Raw genomic sequence first — 16068 nt, 5'->3', positions numbered from 1 at the left:
GGCTGGGAAAACGTAATTATATAACTCCCGCAGAGTTTCGCTACACTTCTTTAACAATACAGGTTCAACAATGAATGTAATTTTATAATCGGATTCTCCACATATTGCATCAAATAATAGAAAAACTAAGGCAGTTCAGGAGAAAAAAATAACCATTGCAAAGAATTCCTTTAAGATTACAGACAAGACAGAGTCTTTGGTAATAATCTATTTGTATGTATGTCAAAGAATAAAACTATTTTCATATCTGTGGTCGCACATAGAGCCTTCAGTTTTGCTATGAAATGTTCGAAGGGTGGATATAACAACAGTGTTAGTAACTCCTGGAATATCGAACATTCACTTTAGTAATACTTTTATTCATGTTCATTTAACACCAAAACAAGAAAATTACATTATATATGTTTTATTACATATTCATGCCAAACTTAATAATATCCAAATACATCTTCAGCCACGCTTACAATAAGTAGTTTATATTTTTACAATGACAAAAAAAATCATCTCAGAAATGAAAATTGGAACAGAGACTGTTTAAGACTGTCAAAGACAATCAAACTCTCCCCTTGTCAAAGATATTATCAAAGTGCACATACATAGCAGCAGAAACAGAAAAATTAGAATGAAATCGAATGAATTTCCAAAATCAAATATATAAACCATTATAAAATTATTATATTTAATCATCATTTTTTCATGTGTTGTGGCCGACTTGATATCAACTATTTCAAGAATATTCAACTGATCACAGAAAATACATACCGGTACATATTTTGTTTGACATTATTCTTAATTAAATTTCTACAAATTCAGATAAAGGATTTCAAAATAATGAAATTAAAACAAACTTCTTATATTCATTAAAATGAGTCCTTTCCTACACTATTGACTCTTGTGTTGCACACTTGTGTAGGTCATAAAGCCATGCACACATGAGGGCAGCCTTACATTGCTTTTACCTCATATCTGTTTTCAACAATCATTTAAAACATTATTTTAATGGACACAGAAAGAAACTCTGATTAGTTTACTTTATAAATCTCAGGTCTATAAGCCATAGATAGTAAGTCCAATTTCTATCATCATTAACAGAAATTATGAAAGTTATAGACAGAAGTGTGTATACACAGAGAGTCAAAAAGTAGACCTAGATGGAACTGTGTTTTCTATACACAGTCTGTATTCTACACACAGGTTGCTTCCCATGACTGCCTTAAAGTAATGCAGTAATGGAAAGGCCACTTTCAGATTGGTCCAAAAGACTATTACTCAATGAATAGGGAATTTATGAATGGAAGTTTATATCTGTTTTACATATTGCCAATCCAAGAAAAGTAGTGTATTGTTAATTAAGTGAATGGTCTATCGAGCACGGATTCGTATTACAATCAGTAACATGCCTGAGCTGGCAAACATTGTTTTATAAAAAAAAAATAAAAACTTACAGTTTCTCAATATCTATCACACAATAACAAGCAAATATATATCAATTAACATACCTCAATAACATTTAATACATACTATGAATAATTTACCTGTAAATAAAACAGAAATAACCTTCAAAAGTTAAATGAAGATTGAATAGTGTATCTGCTTTTCTCTTTTCCTTTTTTCATTGAAACATTTACAATAACAATAGGAAACTACACATGACTATTAACTAGTGTTGGACCGATTCTCCATTTTAATCAATGATCGATCGAATATAATTTTCGTAAGGACCATCAATAATGAAAGGTAATAACGATTAATAAAATGGGAGATAACTTGTGCTTATTTGATACTGTTCTTAACTTTTATGATGTGTTATCTATATGCAAAACCACATTTCAGAATGCCAAAGACATGTTAGATAGACAATAATTCAAATTTGAATCAAAGAAAAAAAAATTGCTTCAATTTATACTGTTTGTTCATCTTTCTTTTTTTTAGAGAAATTAAAAGGTTAATATATACATGTAGATATAGGAGTTTTCTGCAAATGGTATCCAATTATAAAATAGATAATTAGTAGGTTGTTCAAAACCAATTATTGATTATGAACAGATTCCCAACACTACTGTCAACGAACTTCGTCTAAATTCCAAACTGCTCTTTATTTCCAATTTTGCCTTTCCATCGGTCTCGAAATGAAATCAAACGGTAAGAAAGAATCTTACATAATTTAAGAAAAATGCCTCAGCTCATGTTCAAAACTATGCCAAAAGATAACTTAAATTTAAAATTCCCAATAGTACTTCCCAAGATAACTAATTTGTCAACAAATAAATAGCCGCCTATTGGCCATGTTGTATGCAGATCATCCAATAATGCTTAAGTGAAAGAGAAATTGTGATAACTTAATTTTAAAATGGCCGACTGTCGGTCATGTTTTCCCCGAATCATTCCCAAAATGCAGCCAGTCTAACCAAGGTCAAGGTAAACCCAACAAGTATAACTTCTCATCAGTTTGGAGTCCTGAAAGGCCGCCATCACAAGTGGTGATATAACATCTATTGTTTACTGATGTAAAGACAATGGCCCACAGGCTATAGGCAATTGGAATACTCCATTTTCTATTTGCACTTAACAAAATTAACATATTGCATTCTGGGTTGTTTTTAAAGCTGCATCAAGATAACCAGTCCAAGTTTAAAAATGAACAAAACTTACCATCGAAAAAAGTATGGTAAGGAAAATAATATGTGAAACAAGAAATCAAGATATACACTATGCACTGAAGGTTGACAAGTAAAAATGAAATTTTTAAATGAAACCAAAAGAAATTCTTTGCAAACCAAATTTATCACCTGAACATCGTTTTGATATAAAACTAGATAAGTCATGAATTCTTCATTTACAAATTAGTAAGAGGCCCAAGGGCCTTAACAGTCATCTGACAACCTTGGCAACAGTCATATAAGAAATCAATTAGATACATGTATGGTGTTATAGTGGCCTTCTTAACAAGACTTTGTCAAGTCCATATCAGGATAATTTCAGACAAGTTTCAGCCAAATTGCACTGGCAGAACTTGAGAAGAAGTTCAAAATGTGTTTTCAAGATGGCGACTGTAGTGGCCATCTTGGATTTCTGATCAACCTGTTAAAAACAACACTTGGTCGAGAAGAAGTTTAAAATGTGTTTTCAAGTGTAGTCCTACGAAGCAAAAACCAAAAGGTAACAAAGGGTTACAATTCCAGTAATTATAGTTGAATATAACTTTTTTCCAGATCATCTCCAGAAGAAAGAAAAAGTTTACAAACAGACATAAGAATATCATGTCTTTAAAAATTAACTTTGACAGCATATAAAAACTTGAAATGACTTTGTTCCTACCATTTAAATCAAATGGTGCATACAAGTTTACATCACTTCATAATTTACATTTATTTTCTATTAAATTGCATCAATATTGTTCTTGATGTATGGATGCACCAGTCTTCATTGAAAGTAGCTGTATACAGTCTTCAGTGTCTTTGTCATTTCATCTGTCACTACCATCTCTTTACATGTATAAATAAAGTGTTGGACAACCTGTGAAAAAAACAACAACATATTTACCTTTACATGAAACCGTTTCAAAGGTTATACACTTTAAAGTGAAAGTCTTGTAATAAGACTACATTTTAATGACATTATTTCTTCTTAACTAACATGAATGGATACAGGATTACATTATATATAATTCCATGACTGATGTACACGTTTTATTTTATGGTTTTGATGGCAAATCTTATTGCAGACTTACTGTTACAATATTATCAAGGCCACACCGACAACAAAGGTTTCTTTCCAAAGACAACCCAACAGTGAACTTAAAAAGAAAGTGACAATAAGAACAAATACTTAATTTTGTTTCCTTTTTGAGCCTTAAATCTCTCTGATATGTCAAATTTTGTGTAAAAGTCATAGCAACTGAAGTCTTTAAAACAAGCTTACGTACATTATACTTCATCCATCATGTCTTTTGAGTCAGAAACCTTAGGCTTAACCTTGATTAAGCTGTGGTTAGTCAAGGTCATTCATTTGAAAAAAACCTAACTACTTACCCCAACTATGCTCATGACTCCAAATTAACTCCAACTCCATTATTTTGTGCTTAGTTGTTTTTCTGATTATCACTGAACTGGAACTAAATCTCTTTAAACAACCTAATACATTATGGTTTGAAGCGTTTTTGAAAATTGTATCACACAATTTACATTATGGTTTTAAGTGGTTTTTGTTTAATTGTATCATACAATTTACTTATCAATGCTATATTTGGCATAATTATACTTAACATTCCAATAAAGTAATTTAGAATTACAAACCAGTGAGTGGGTGGTATTGCCAATCATCATGCAGGTGCTGATCTGTTTGCACTTTTTCACCATCTCCTTCACAAGTTACTACTCACAATTTCTTTCCTGAAATTAAGCAAAAGTCATAGAATGAAAAAAGAACTTATCTACAAATAAAAAAACACTTCACTAAAATGAAGAATTAACTTCAAACAGATTTTGCTAAGATTATCAAACTGACAATAGCTGCATGGTTTTCCATTGCCTAGCAGAATACAAGAGGCCCAGAGGGCTTGTATCACTCAACTGGATTTTATTTTACTAATCATCACAAAAAACTCTTACAATCAGAAATAGCTAAGTTGACCAGACCATTAGTTTAATTTTGAAACCCAACCATATAATGGTACTATTAATATTAAATGACTATAAGTGTTAGTCAATCCTAAGTTTCAGAGAAGAAGTCGTTTATATGAAAATTGCCAAATTGACCCTTTAGCTCTGCCCCTCAGGCCCCCGGGGGTCAGCTGGACATTTCACAATTTTGAATTCCCACCCTATAAGGATGCTACCGTTGCATTATGAGTGCTTTTCCATGTTTACTTTCATAGAAGTAGCCGTTTATATGAAAATAGTCTATTTGACCCCTTTTGGCCATGCCCCTCAAGCCCCCCGGGAGTCAGCCCCATCATATGTACAATTTCGAATCCCTACCCTATAAGAATGATACCATTGTATTATGAGTGCTTTCCTATGTTTACTTTCAGAGAAGTTGTTAATATGAAAATAGCCAATTTGACCCCTTTTGGCCCCACTCCTCAGGCCCTCGGGAAGTCAGCCCAACCCTTTGTACAATTTTGAACCCCCAACCTAATTGGATGCCAACATTGCATTATGAGTGCTATCCCATGCTTAGTTTCAGAAAAAAAGTCGTTTATATGAAAATAGCCAATTTGACATGGATCATTTTGACCCCACCCCTCACGCCCCCAGGGGGTCAGCCTCATCATTTGTACAATTTGAATACCCACCCTATAATCATGCTACCATTACATTATGAGTGCTATCATATGCTTAGTCTCAGAGAAGAAGTTGTTTACATGAAAATAACCAGTTTGACCCCTTTTGGCCCCGCCTCTCAAGCGGTTGTGAAGAAGAAGTATATTGTTGACAGATGGACGGACAGGGGCCGGACACGGACGCCATGGTATAGCATAAGCTAACCTTGGTCCTTCAGACGAGGTGAGCTAATAATGACAGCTCTGCAACATTTTTTAATAGTAATTTTATTGCATGATGTCGTGAGTTACAGCTACAAAATATTTCTACAACAACTACTTAGTTGACCTACCTATAATTAGAACCTCTGTTTTGTACAAGTTGAGACAGCAGACGGGTCTACAATACTTTGTTGTTACTACAAGATAAGTTTCAATGGATGTCTCAATCATTTCTACTAATGCTTATCAACAATATTAACCTTTCAAAAACAATACATCAAAATTTAAAATGAAAGCAATACCTGGTATTATCATTCTCTAGTGTTACGTTCCAGAACAGTCTGTCACTTGTTTGTAAAAATATATCAATGCTGAAATAACATGTTCATACATTTTATATGTATGTAATGAGCAGTGTAACTACCATTACAGAATGTAAGTACTTGACATATTCATCTACATCTTAACCATAGACATAATACCGTCTTTTAGAGAGCATAACTTTGAATACCTTTTCACAACCACGATGATGATAAAGTCACAGATCATCACATTCAGGTCAGCACCACAAACACCGGTTTTTAAGAATGATAACACCATGCACCAAAACAGGACCATCAGCACATATGAACACAGGTGTAAGTCAAGCAGATCTGACTGTGGCTGGTCTGGAAAGATAGAGTGTTACCATTAATATGATTCTTTATATAATAGTATTACATACTGAAGTAGATTAAACCTCAATTTTATACTAGTGACTAGAATACCTATCACTTTTGTATGCTGCAAATAAAGCTACCTTTACATTCTTTAATTTATCTGTGACAATGAAACTTGTAAAGTGAAGAAACTAAATTCACTTACCTATTATGGTCATGTCATACAGGTGACATGATCTCTACAGAATAATTGCCCTATATATAGGGCTAACTCGGATAATTCAATAGTCTGATAAAATATCTTTGTTTATCAATATATATAACTAATAATCTGTTCACATCCAATTGTAATCAACAGTTCTAATTATAAGAAAGTGCTACTGTCTTAATAAACAAGCTTATAATGGAATTCATAGACAGTTCCCACGTAATACAGTCAGCAAATCTTGACTTGCCTACCAAAAGATTTTAACAGATTTTGTATCTCTTTTTCTCCATATCTCTCATAAAATGCAAGAATGAAAATATAAGCTTTTTAGACAAAGACGTCAGTAAAAACTTACTTTTACCATTTCATGAAAACTATAGTAACATGGTATCACCTCAACATTTCCAATATCAACACCCTTTACATAAACATGGTCAATAAGAGTTCCACGTTCAGTTGTTGCTTCTGTAACATATTGCCTGTAACCTTTTTCTTCCATTGCATTCTTCAATGAAGATGTATTAAGTAAAATGTTCTGGTTAAAATCACCCAATACGATAGACCCCTTACTATGTTGATTTACTTTTTGTAACAAGTGAAGAAGTGTTTTCCTAAATTCTGTGACACAGTATGACTGAGGACGATATATAGTAACTACAGTTACTCCTTTCACATCAAATGCTACATATTCCAGGTTTTCTATTTCAAAATCTATGTGTTGAATCTTGTCATTATGCCTGGTAAATACTGCTACTCCCGCCATGTTGTTGACAGTGGAGATCATGCGTCACATTGTAGGATTCTTGTCTGGATTGACTATGTACTAGTGAGAAATTCTTCACATTGATATCACCTCCAGTGAAATCTGGTAACCATGTTTCTGTGAAACATAAATAATCTGCAGTTTGTATCTGCCTGTTGACATTTATATCTCTGATATGTGATAAAAATCCCTCAGTATTGTGATAAATAATGGTAGTTAGATCTGGGTTTCCTCCAGCAGAGTCACATAGAAACAAAGGCATGTTTTCCATCGCCTCTTTAATTTTGGGGTTACAGAAAATTGCTTTCTCGTTAAAACCAACTATTGTCAGTCCATTCAATGATGTAACACGACTTAATGCCACATATGCTTGTCCTGGTGCAAACACTTTTTCCAGTGAAACTACAGCTTTTTCTGTTGTAAGCCCTTGTACTTTGTGAACAGTACATGCCCATGCAAGTTTAAGTGGAAATTGTCTTCTGATGTATCGTTTATTTCGCCCATTATATTCTTCATAACGGTCTAACATAACTTTTACTTCATTTCCAAATTTCATACCCTGTTTTAATCCAATTCTTTTATTGTCAAAACATACTTCTATGTGGGTTATTTTTGAAATTGTATCTAAATTATCAGTCACGAGATTTGTAACTATACCAAATGCCCCATTTACTAATCCATCTGTTACATCTACATTTTTGGTAAGCATGACACGTGCTCCTATTGCAAGCCATAATGATTGCTGAAGAGAATATGATCTTTTATTTCCAGAAACTGCGACTTCTTTAGTCATTTTCCCACTTCGCTCATCTTTTGACCAGTTCTCTGCTTCAATACATACAGGGTTTTCACACTTAGAATGTAATGCCTCCAAGTTGTGCTCATCAACTTGATTATTGCAAGGAAATATATGTAAAGCATCACTCAGCTCACCAGTTTCTCTACCAGACAGCAAACCATTGTCTTGTGGAGTTAACTTTTCCTTCTTAAGTTTTAATCTGCATCGGTTAAGTGTATCAGCAAACTGCTTGTCTTCTTTCTGGCGCATTATTTCATCTAACTGTACTATAGAAAAATTATCATTCCATAAATCATAACAGATTTCTTTAGTAAACAGAGCCTTTCCTTTAACAGGAGGAAGTTGGTAAAAGTCTCCTACAGCAAGTATACTAACGTTACCAAATGGAGAGTGGTCACCTGTCTGTTTAATTTGTCTCAGTCTTCCATGTATATAGGACAGTAATTTCTTGTCAACCATTGATATTTCGTCAATAATAAGTAGCTGTAACTGACCAAGTTTTGTGCGCAAAGAATTGATCTTCTCATCACCTAGAGGTTGGTATGTCAGTGGTGCATCTACAGGTATTGATAATGCATTATGAATAGTAGAGCCACCTATATTGAAAGCTGCGACACCAGTTGGCGCAACAAGTAGTACTGAAGTATCCTCAGGATTAGACAATGTTGGAGCAAAAAGTCTTGTCAATTCAAAAAACACTGTTTTTATCAAATGTGACTTTCCTGTACCAGCACCACCAGTTACAAAAAGTTGGAATGCATCTGGATTTTGACCATGGATTTTGTCTAAAGACCATTTCCTTATCTTGTAAAATACCTCACTTTGTTTCTCATTCATCGATCGTAATAATGCAAGGCCTTCTTGTTTTGATATCACTGTTGGACAAATTTCTATATTGCTGTTTTTTTCATTTGTTAATAAATCTGGAATTCCACCAAGATCCTCATTAGGCTCATCAATTTGTAGCATTTGTTGTTGGCATTCAATTCGTTCACATTCTGTTTCAGGACAGATCTGTGCCCATGCATCTTCTTGCAATCCACACTCCTCAAATATTTGTTGAGCATCATCTAAGATTTCCATATCTTTTTCATATATCAAACGATTATTTTCAACAATTTCCATCACTTCTTTCAACACTGTTTGAGTCTTATATTTGACACAGCCTCTCTGATAGAATTCTTCATAGCTTTCAAACATATTTGGTTTCAATTGAATGTCAGTCCGATATGGTAAAAAGAGCTGCAACACGCTTTGATAATACTTTTCAGGGGCTCGAGTCATGGAAAATCTTGGGTATCGTACCACAGCTGCATCTGTACGTGTTCTTTTCATTATGAAACCTAAATCATTTTGCAATGCATACACATTAGTTTGATGTTTTGCTCTAGACGCCTCACTAGATGCCAGTACTCTGTATTCTGAACAAAATGTTGCTAAACACATTTCCTCAAATTCCTCACTTTTTGGTCTAGCCTTGTACCTGTCTATTAAACTTGTCATCCAGATATTACTCTCATCAACATTGGATTTCTGACGTATAACTGACAATGGTAAACTCATTCTAATAGGATTGTCCCCCACAGGAATAAACTGTACCTTTCTAGAACTTTCTTTTAGCCTCAGATTACACACTCTATATGTTGCCTCTTGAGCACTGACTTCCCTGTAGTGGAGATATGCACTTCCCAGCTTTTTCATTGCTTGTTCAGCATCTGTATTTCCATCTCTGGCCTCTGTTTGAGCATGCTCTAGAACTTGACTTATTTCTCTTTCTGCTTTTGATATATAGGAAACAATGTAAACCACACAAGCATATGCATCTGTTACATACTGTATGTCCATGTTTGCATCCCAACAACGCAGTAGATGGGGATTGTACTGATTAATCCAAACACTATCAGGGTTTCTTTTCAATGTTACACCTGTTTTTTTTTGGTTAGGGCATTGCATGCATTTTCAAAAATATCCTGTGTTATTCCCAACTCTTCAAATATTTCTTGAGTTGTTGATTTATTGTTGTCATTAGACATTTCTCTCCAAACACTATCTAAGATTGCCTTAGCTTCTTCTTTATTCATGGTACACCCGTTCTCAAACTCCGACACATTATCATCTGTGGTTTCATTTCTGGGACGTGAAATAAATGATCTCTCTGATGGTGGTCTCGGAAAATTGAATCTGCACTCTTTATCACCTTTTCTACAAGATTTTGAATGGTTCTTACTGTGCTGTTGCACACTAGATACTATGTCATACATTTCAGATTTACAATTGGTGGCATTTCACAAGTAATATACTTATCTATAAACTCAATTATATCCCTGTCATCATCTTTGTCTAGTTTTGGAGCATCTTCTACCCAGAATAAGCAATGTGTGTGTGGTGATCCCCTTTGTTGAAACTCAACTCTGTAGAAGTAGTCTTTGATTTTACCTATAGGCTGTGCATTTGACATAATTACCTCTTTCAGAAATGTATGGAACCTATGGTCAAACATTCTAGCAACAGTGACAGGATTGCTCTTTAAAATGTCATTTTTTGATTTCCAGTCCAAATCATGAACTTCCCGGTTGTCATTTTGTTGCTTGAGAATAGCTTCAATAATCTCAGTCCATCTCATTTCAGCTGAAGAAAATGAACAAAACCACGTTGGAAGCCCGAGTTGTCTCAACATAGCAAAAAGATCTTTCTGTGTAGCTTGCCAGTATGGAGGAGTGCCTCTAATAGGTCTAAGAAATTTGTAGCCATCATCTTTTTTCAGGATATCTTTAACATGCTCTTGATCTTGTAGCATACTTGCAGTTATACTTTGACCACCTTTTCCAATTGTCTCACCTTTTCTTAAAGCTATTGACACACTCGATATCACTTGCTGTAGTTCAGATAAGTACTGAGCAAAAAATAGGAAATTTGTGTCTTGTGCAAATCTGTTGTCAACATTCATCAGCCTATTGTGTAAATATCTACATAATGTTATCACTGTGTCACGTTCATCACTGAACACATTCTCACCATCTGGAAATAGTACGGGAAATGCCTTTGCTTCTATGCCCTTTTCCATTAAAAGACTGATTGGGTTGTTTTTCTCACATGGTGCAACTGAAAATACTTGATCAAAATACTGATCTAAAATTTCCTGAGCTATGTCTGCTGGTTGTAGACAGGTATCTAATGGCATGGCATGTAATTTGTCATCATTATCCTCATCACTTTCCTCTGTCGGGTCATTATTGTTATCGATTGGAAGTTTAATGCTGTTTTCATCTTGAATAGAAACAATGTTCCCTGCTACACAATGACAATTTTCTTCAATTGGATTTTCCCATGACTCATCAATTTCTACATCCTTATACCACTTATTTGTTTCCTTCAAAAATTGTATTGCTGTTTTAAGTCGAGCTGTATTTACAAATTCATACTTATAGTGTCCTTTGTATGATAATTTCCTCTTTAATTTCACACGTATCAACTGGTTTTCATTTTCAGTCCTTGGTAAGACAGTGATGGATTGATTTACGTTTGTTGGAACACATACAACAGGTCCATGAACTCCAAACTGACCTCCTTTTGGCAGTGGTATCATTTTCATGAATGGAATAACAACAGAGATCAAATGTCTTTCAACTGCATTTAAACATTTCAGTTCCTCTGGAATAGTTTTTAATTTAAGGTTGTTAACTCCAGCCTCTGATGGTACTTTACCTGCAAGGAGTTTTCTGTGACATGTGTAACAGATCCATAGTTTACATCTACTTGTGCAGTTATGTGTGTCTGTCTCAGGACAGGGACTTAAATACTCATCAGAAATGCATAGTTCAGCAAGATCATATATCTCTTTTCCTTTTTCTCTGTATGTCTCTTTATTACAACTCACAACTTGTTTGCGGAACAACAACTTCAAACAAACAGAACATACATGATCTGGGTATTCACTTATCTCTTCTAGAAACTGTGCACTTACATATTCCATATCATGTTTCTGTTCATCTTTTGATTTCCTTGAAGTTATAACTCTCTTTTTAACTTTTTCATGGTATTCCTCATCATTTTCATATTTCATTCTTGAAGCTTTCCTTTTAGATTCTCTGTACTCATTATCCTTTTGATATCTGTTCTTTAACACTTCCTTCTTATTTGCTCTAAATTCACCATTTTGTTCATACTTTCTTTTTGATGCCTGCTTCACATTTTCTCTGTGTTTCTCATTAAGTTCATACTTTCTTTTTGATGCCTGCTTCACATTTTCTCTGTGTTTCTCAATAAGTTCATACTTTATTTTTGATGCCTGTTTTACGTTTTCTCTGTGTTTCTCATTTTGTTCATACTTTCTTTTTGATGCCTGTTTCACATTTTCTCTGTGTTTCTCATTAAGTTCATACTTTAATTTTGATGTCTGTTTCCTGTTTTCTCTGTGTTTCTCATTTAGTTCATACTTTATTTTTGATACTTGCTTCACATTTTCTCTGTGTTTCTCATTCAGTTCATACCTTCTTTTTGATGCCAGCTGCAAATTTCGCTGGTATTTTTCATCACATCTGTATTTACTTTTTGAAGCTTGTATCTTTGATTCCCTGATTTCCTCAATATCATATTTTCTCTTTGACACTTGCCTTGACTGTACCTTCACTTTTTCTCTATGGACCTCATCTAGCTTGTATTTCATTTTTAATGCATCATTTACACTTTCTCTATAAATGGTATCACCATGGTACCGTGTCTTTGCAGTCTCTTTCTTAATTTCTGCATAGTCAACATTCAAAATGTACTTTTTCTTGCTTGCTTCTTTTACAGATTCTCTGTGAGATGCATTTGCTTTGTATTTTAAGCATGATGTTCTTTTCAATTTTGTTTTACGATTTTCATTCATGTGGTACCTTTCTTTATCTGCTGCTGCTCTTTTAGAAGTAACAAAGTTTTCAGTGTTTACAATGTCTGTTTCTTGTTCATTTTCTGTTGAATAATCCATTAACATAGATTTTTTTATCCGTTTTTTCCTCATTTGCTCTTTCTGAAGCTGATTTCTTCTACTATATGATTTTGCCTTCCTTCTCATTAGAGACTGTCTTCCAATCTCAAACTTCTGTTTATTGATTTCAAGTCCTTTCATATCTATATCGCATGTCACAAAATCATGAATTTCACAAGCTGGTATATGATTCTCTGCATCTGTAAGCAGGTTATCTACATTGTCATTTAAGTTATTTGTACTTGTCAGGTTGGGTAACACTAATTCTCTTTGAACAGACACAAAAACTGCGGTCACTTCAAATTGATCTTGTGGCATGTAATGCATTGATGTTGCTAAATTAAGGCAATGTGTATATACATCATCTATACTGTAAAAATTTAACAAAATACTAGTTCCATTGGGTATTTGTATACCATTTGCATTTCTGGAATGGGAATCAAACACAAAAAATCGAGTATTTTGTTTCACAACAATAAATGTATTACCTTTAAAGGTTACAAAGGCTGCGTGACTTTCTCTTTGATCCAGAGCCATTTGTAATGCTGCATATAATGTGTGAAATTGAAAAATGTCATTGTCAATGTTTGTATTACCCAGTGTTCCTGATATTGAATGTTGAAATTTTAGATCAAACATTTTACCATAGCATTCAATCAATCTTGGCACTTCACTAATAGCTATGTAATCATTCATCATGGTTGAGCTGTTCCTGAGATGGCCATACATTTCATTGCCAATTTCAAGTACATGGTCTAAATCTGATGATGTCCATAAATTCATGTCTCTTTTCTGGCTATATATAACAGCTGATAAGCTATTCAGTACACACTGTTTACCTGCATTTTCCATGAAATATGAATGACCTTGATGATAACTCCCTTTTACAAAACGGTTCAATGGCATCTGAGTTTCTCTTTCCTCATGTTCCTCATGTTTAATAATTGAACAATTGTACTTGTCAATGTTTTGTAGTGTTCCTGGTGCATTATCATGTTTTTGATCTCTAACATTTACTTCTGCAGAAGTTATATGGTCATTGCTGTCATGTGTTGTTAATATTGTTGTCAAATCTTTCTTGTTGATCTCTATATCTGTCTCTGAATTTTCATTACAGTTTAAGGTAACCTTCGTTGCATTATCTCTACATGTTTTTACATTCCTATTTCCTTCTTTTGCAACAGCAGGTCTATCATCTTTTGTATTATTCTCACTTTCAGATATAATAGAACTTTTTCTTGAACACTTCAGTGAAATGTCTTCAAAAGCTTTACGAACTACATGTGTATCTTGTGTGCAAATTTCAGCATGTTCACTTTCTATGTAAGTATCTCCATAATTTGCTCTGTTACTTCCAGCAAATGTTACCACATTTTCTTGTACATCACCAACTGAAACTACTACGTCATAATGTGCTTGGAATTGATGTAGGAGGTAGATAGCTTCCTCTTCCACTGAAGCATTTTTGTCTACTTGAGTAGCAGAAAATTTGTGCCATGAAGCCATATTGTCCTCATATATATAGATATCAGTAGAGAGCAAATCAGCAGCAGCTAAAATCTCTATTTCTGTTGCCCATTTTCCAGCTTTGAACATTTGCTTCTTTTCTACCCACTCACTTACGGATTTGTATCCTGATCTTAAATGGCTTACATACTTGTTCGAGTTCTTAAGCATATGGTTCACTATTGCACATCGCATTTTTCTGTGGTTACATTCATCACCAAATACACTGAATGATAGAGCACGGAAAAAGCAGTTACCATCTCCTTCAATACACTGTGTTTGTAGTGGTTTTCCAAGTGGCCTAGCATTTGTGGATTCTCTTGGTTTGGTAATGCTGTCATTTATACCCAGGGTATTTGCCAACTTTTTCTGTGTACTTTCAGTTAATACATTAAACGTATAAACCACTGGCCCTGTTTCCCCTTTGTATACCACATCTGATTCAGAAGTTTCCTTATTTCTCTTTAGTTTTCTCTGTTTAACACTTTTACTTCCCTTTGTCATTTTTGCCAAGTTCTTTACAGTAGTAAAACTTAATGAATTCACACTGCTTACATTTTCAAGCTGACTCATTCTATGTTCTATTTTAATTTTCATTTCACTTGATAAGAGTGGCGTTTTCTTTTCTACTTTGATCTTATCCTTACTTTTTTTCTGATCATTTGGTTTTTGGTCATTTTCTACTTCTACAAAGATCATGTGTTTTTCCGGTTTTGATTTCTTATTGTGTATCATGTCTGTAAGGTTGCTTTCAGTTCGCTCATTTGTTTTGTTACTTTGGTTTTTACATCGCGTTTGCTCATCTGGCTTGTTGCAACGATTTTGTTCATTGTCATTTGGATTGTTACAAAGATTTTTCTCATTTGGTTTGTTACAATGGGTTTGTTTATTAGATTCAATAAATGGTCTACTTTGTGGCTCATTTAGCTTGATGTGCATTTCATTACCTGGTTTGTTATGAACTAAATCGGTACTTGTTTACACTATCAGGTTCGTTACATATCTTACATGCTACACTGTTTTGTTTATTATATAACTCATTACCTGGTTTGTTGCGTTGTTCAGCACATGGTTCACTGCGTTGTTCAGCACATGGTTTACTGCGTCCTTCAGCAAATGGTTCACTCAGTGGTTCATTACATGGCTTGGTCTGTGGCTCATCACATGACTTGTTGGGTGACTCAGTATATGGTTTAGTTTGTATTTCAGTATATAGTTCGTATATTGTTTCTTGATCTTTTTTAGTTCTACCAACGTCCCTCTGCACTGAGTTAGTTGGCTGCGTCTGTCCTGCGACACCGAAGGTTAATGGTGAAGGTACAGTCGGTGCTGTACAAACGCACGGTGGCGAGTCAGACTGCGGTGAGATATCCTTCTGGATATACAGACTTCCTTGAGGATGATCTAACCTCAAGGCATTCAGAGGTTTTCCCGCAGCGAGAGGGGAAGGCTCTCCTAGGCCTGTAGGTGACAACCCGTGGTCACCTACTGATTGGTCACACGAAGATTTACCCCCAAGGGTGGGGGAAGGCTCTCCTAGGCCTGCAGGCACTGACTCCTGGCTATCTGCTGGTGGATCACCACCCTGGTGTCTCACTCTGTTCCTAGCTATGGCAGCCAGTGAGCGCTTGCTCTTTCGTGGCATCTCTGAAAATACAATATTAATAATATTTTGTACA

The 16068-nt window shown here is 34.6% G+C and overlaps 1 protein-coding gene across 9 annotated transcripts; it reads right to left on the bottom strand.

Annotated features, from left to right (window-relative positions):
• Nucleotides 1–390: 390 nt before the first annotated feature.
• On the bottom strand, nt 391–16068 carry LOC138312006 (uncharacterized). 9 transcript variants are annotated; one of them, XR_011206828.1, is made up of 5 exons: nt 15434–16068; nt 5997–6153; nt 4296–4391; nt 3731–3796; nt 391–3516 (listed from the first exon to the last, which is right to left on the bottom strand). XR_011206828.1 is itself a non-coding variant. In XM_069253103.1 (4 exons), the coding sequence occupies exons 1-3, from the start codon at nt 16032–16034 to the stop codon at nt 5664–5666; spliced, it is 777 nt and encodes a 258-aa protein (XP_069109204.1). In that variant the 5' UTR covers nt 16035–16066; the 3' UTR covers nt 391–4391; nt 5617–5663. The 9 variants fall into 9 exon arrangements, 3 of the variants coding, with proteins under 3 accessions (XP_069109204.1, XP_069109203.1, XP_069109206.1); XR_011206830.1 differs by adding an exon at nt 5617–5682 and having other exon boundaries at nt 391–3796; nt 15434–16066; XR_011206829.1 differs by lacking the exon at nt 3731–3796 and adding an exon at nt 5617–5682 and having other exon boundaries at nt 15434–16066.

The sequence above is a fragment of the Argopecten irradians genome, unplaced genomic scaffold, assembly GCF_041381155.1.
Source record: "Argopecten irradians isolate NY unplaced genomic scaffold, Ai_NY scaffold_0184, whole genome shotgun sequence".
NCBI lineage: Eukaryota > Metazoa > Mollusca > Bivalvia > Pectinida > Pectinidae > Argopecten > Argopecten irradians.
Note: the sequence above shows the minus strand (reverse complement) of the source record. Positions and strands in the feature narration are given on the sequence as shown.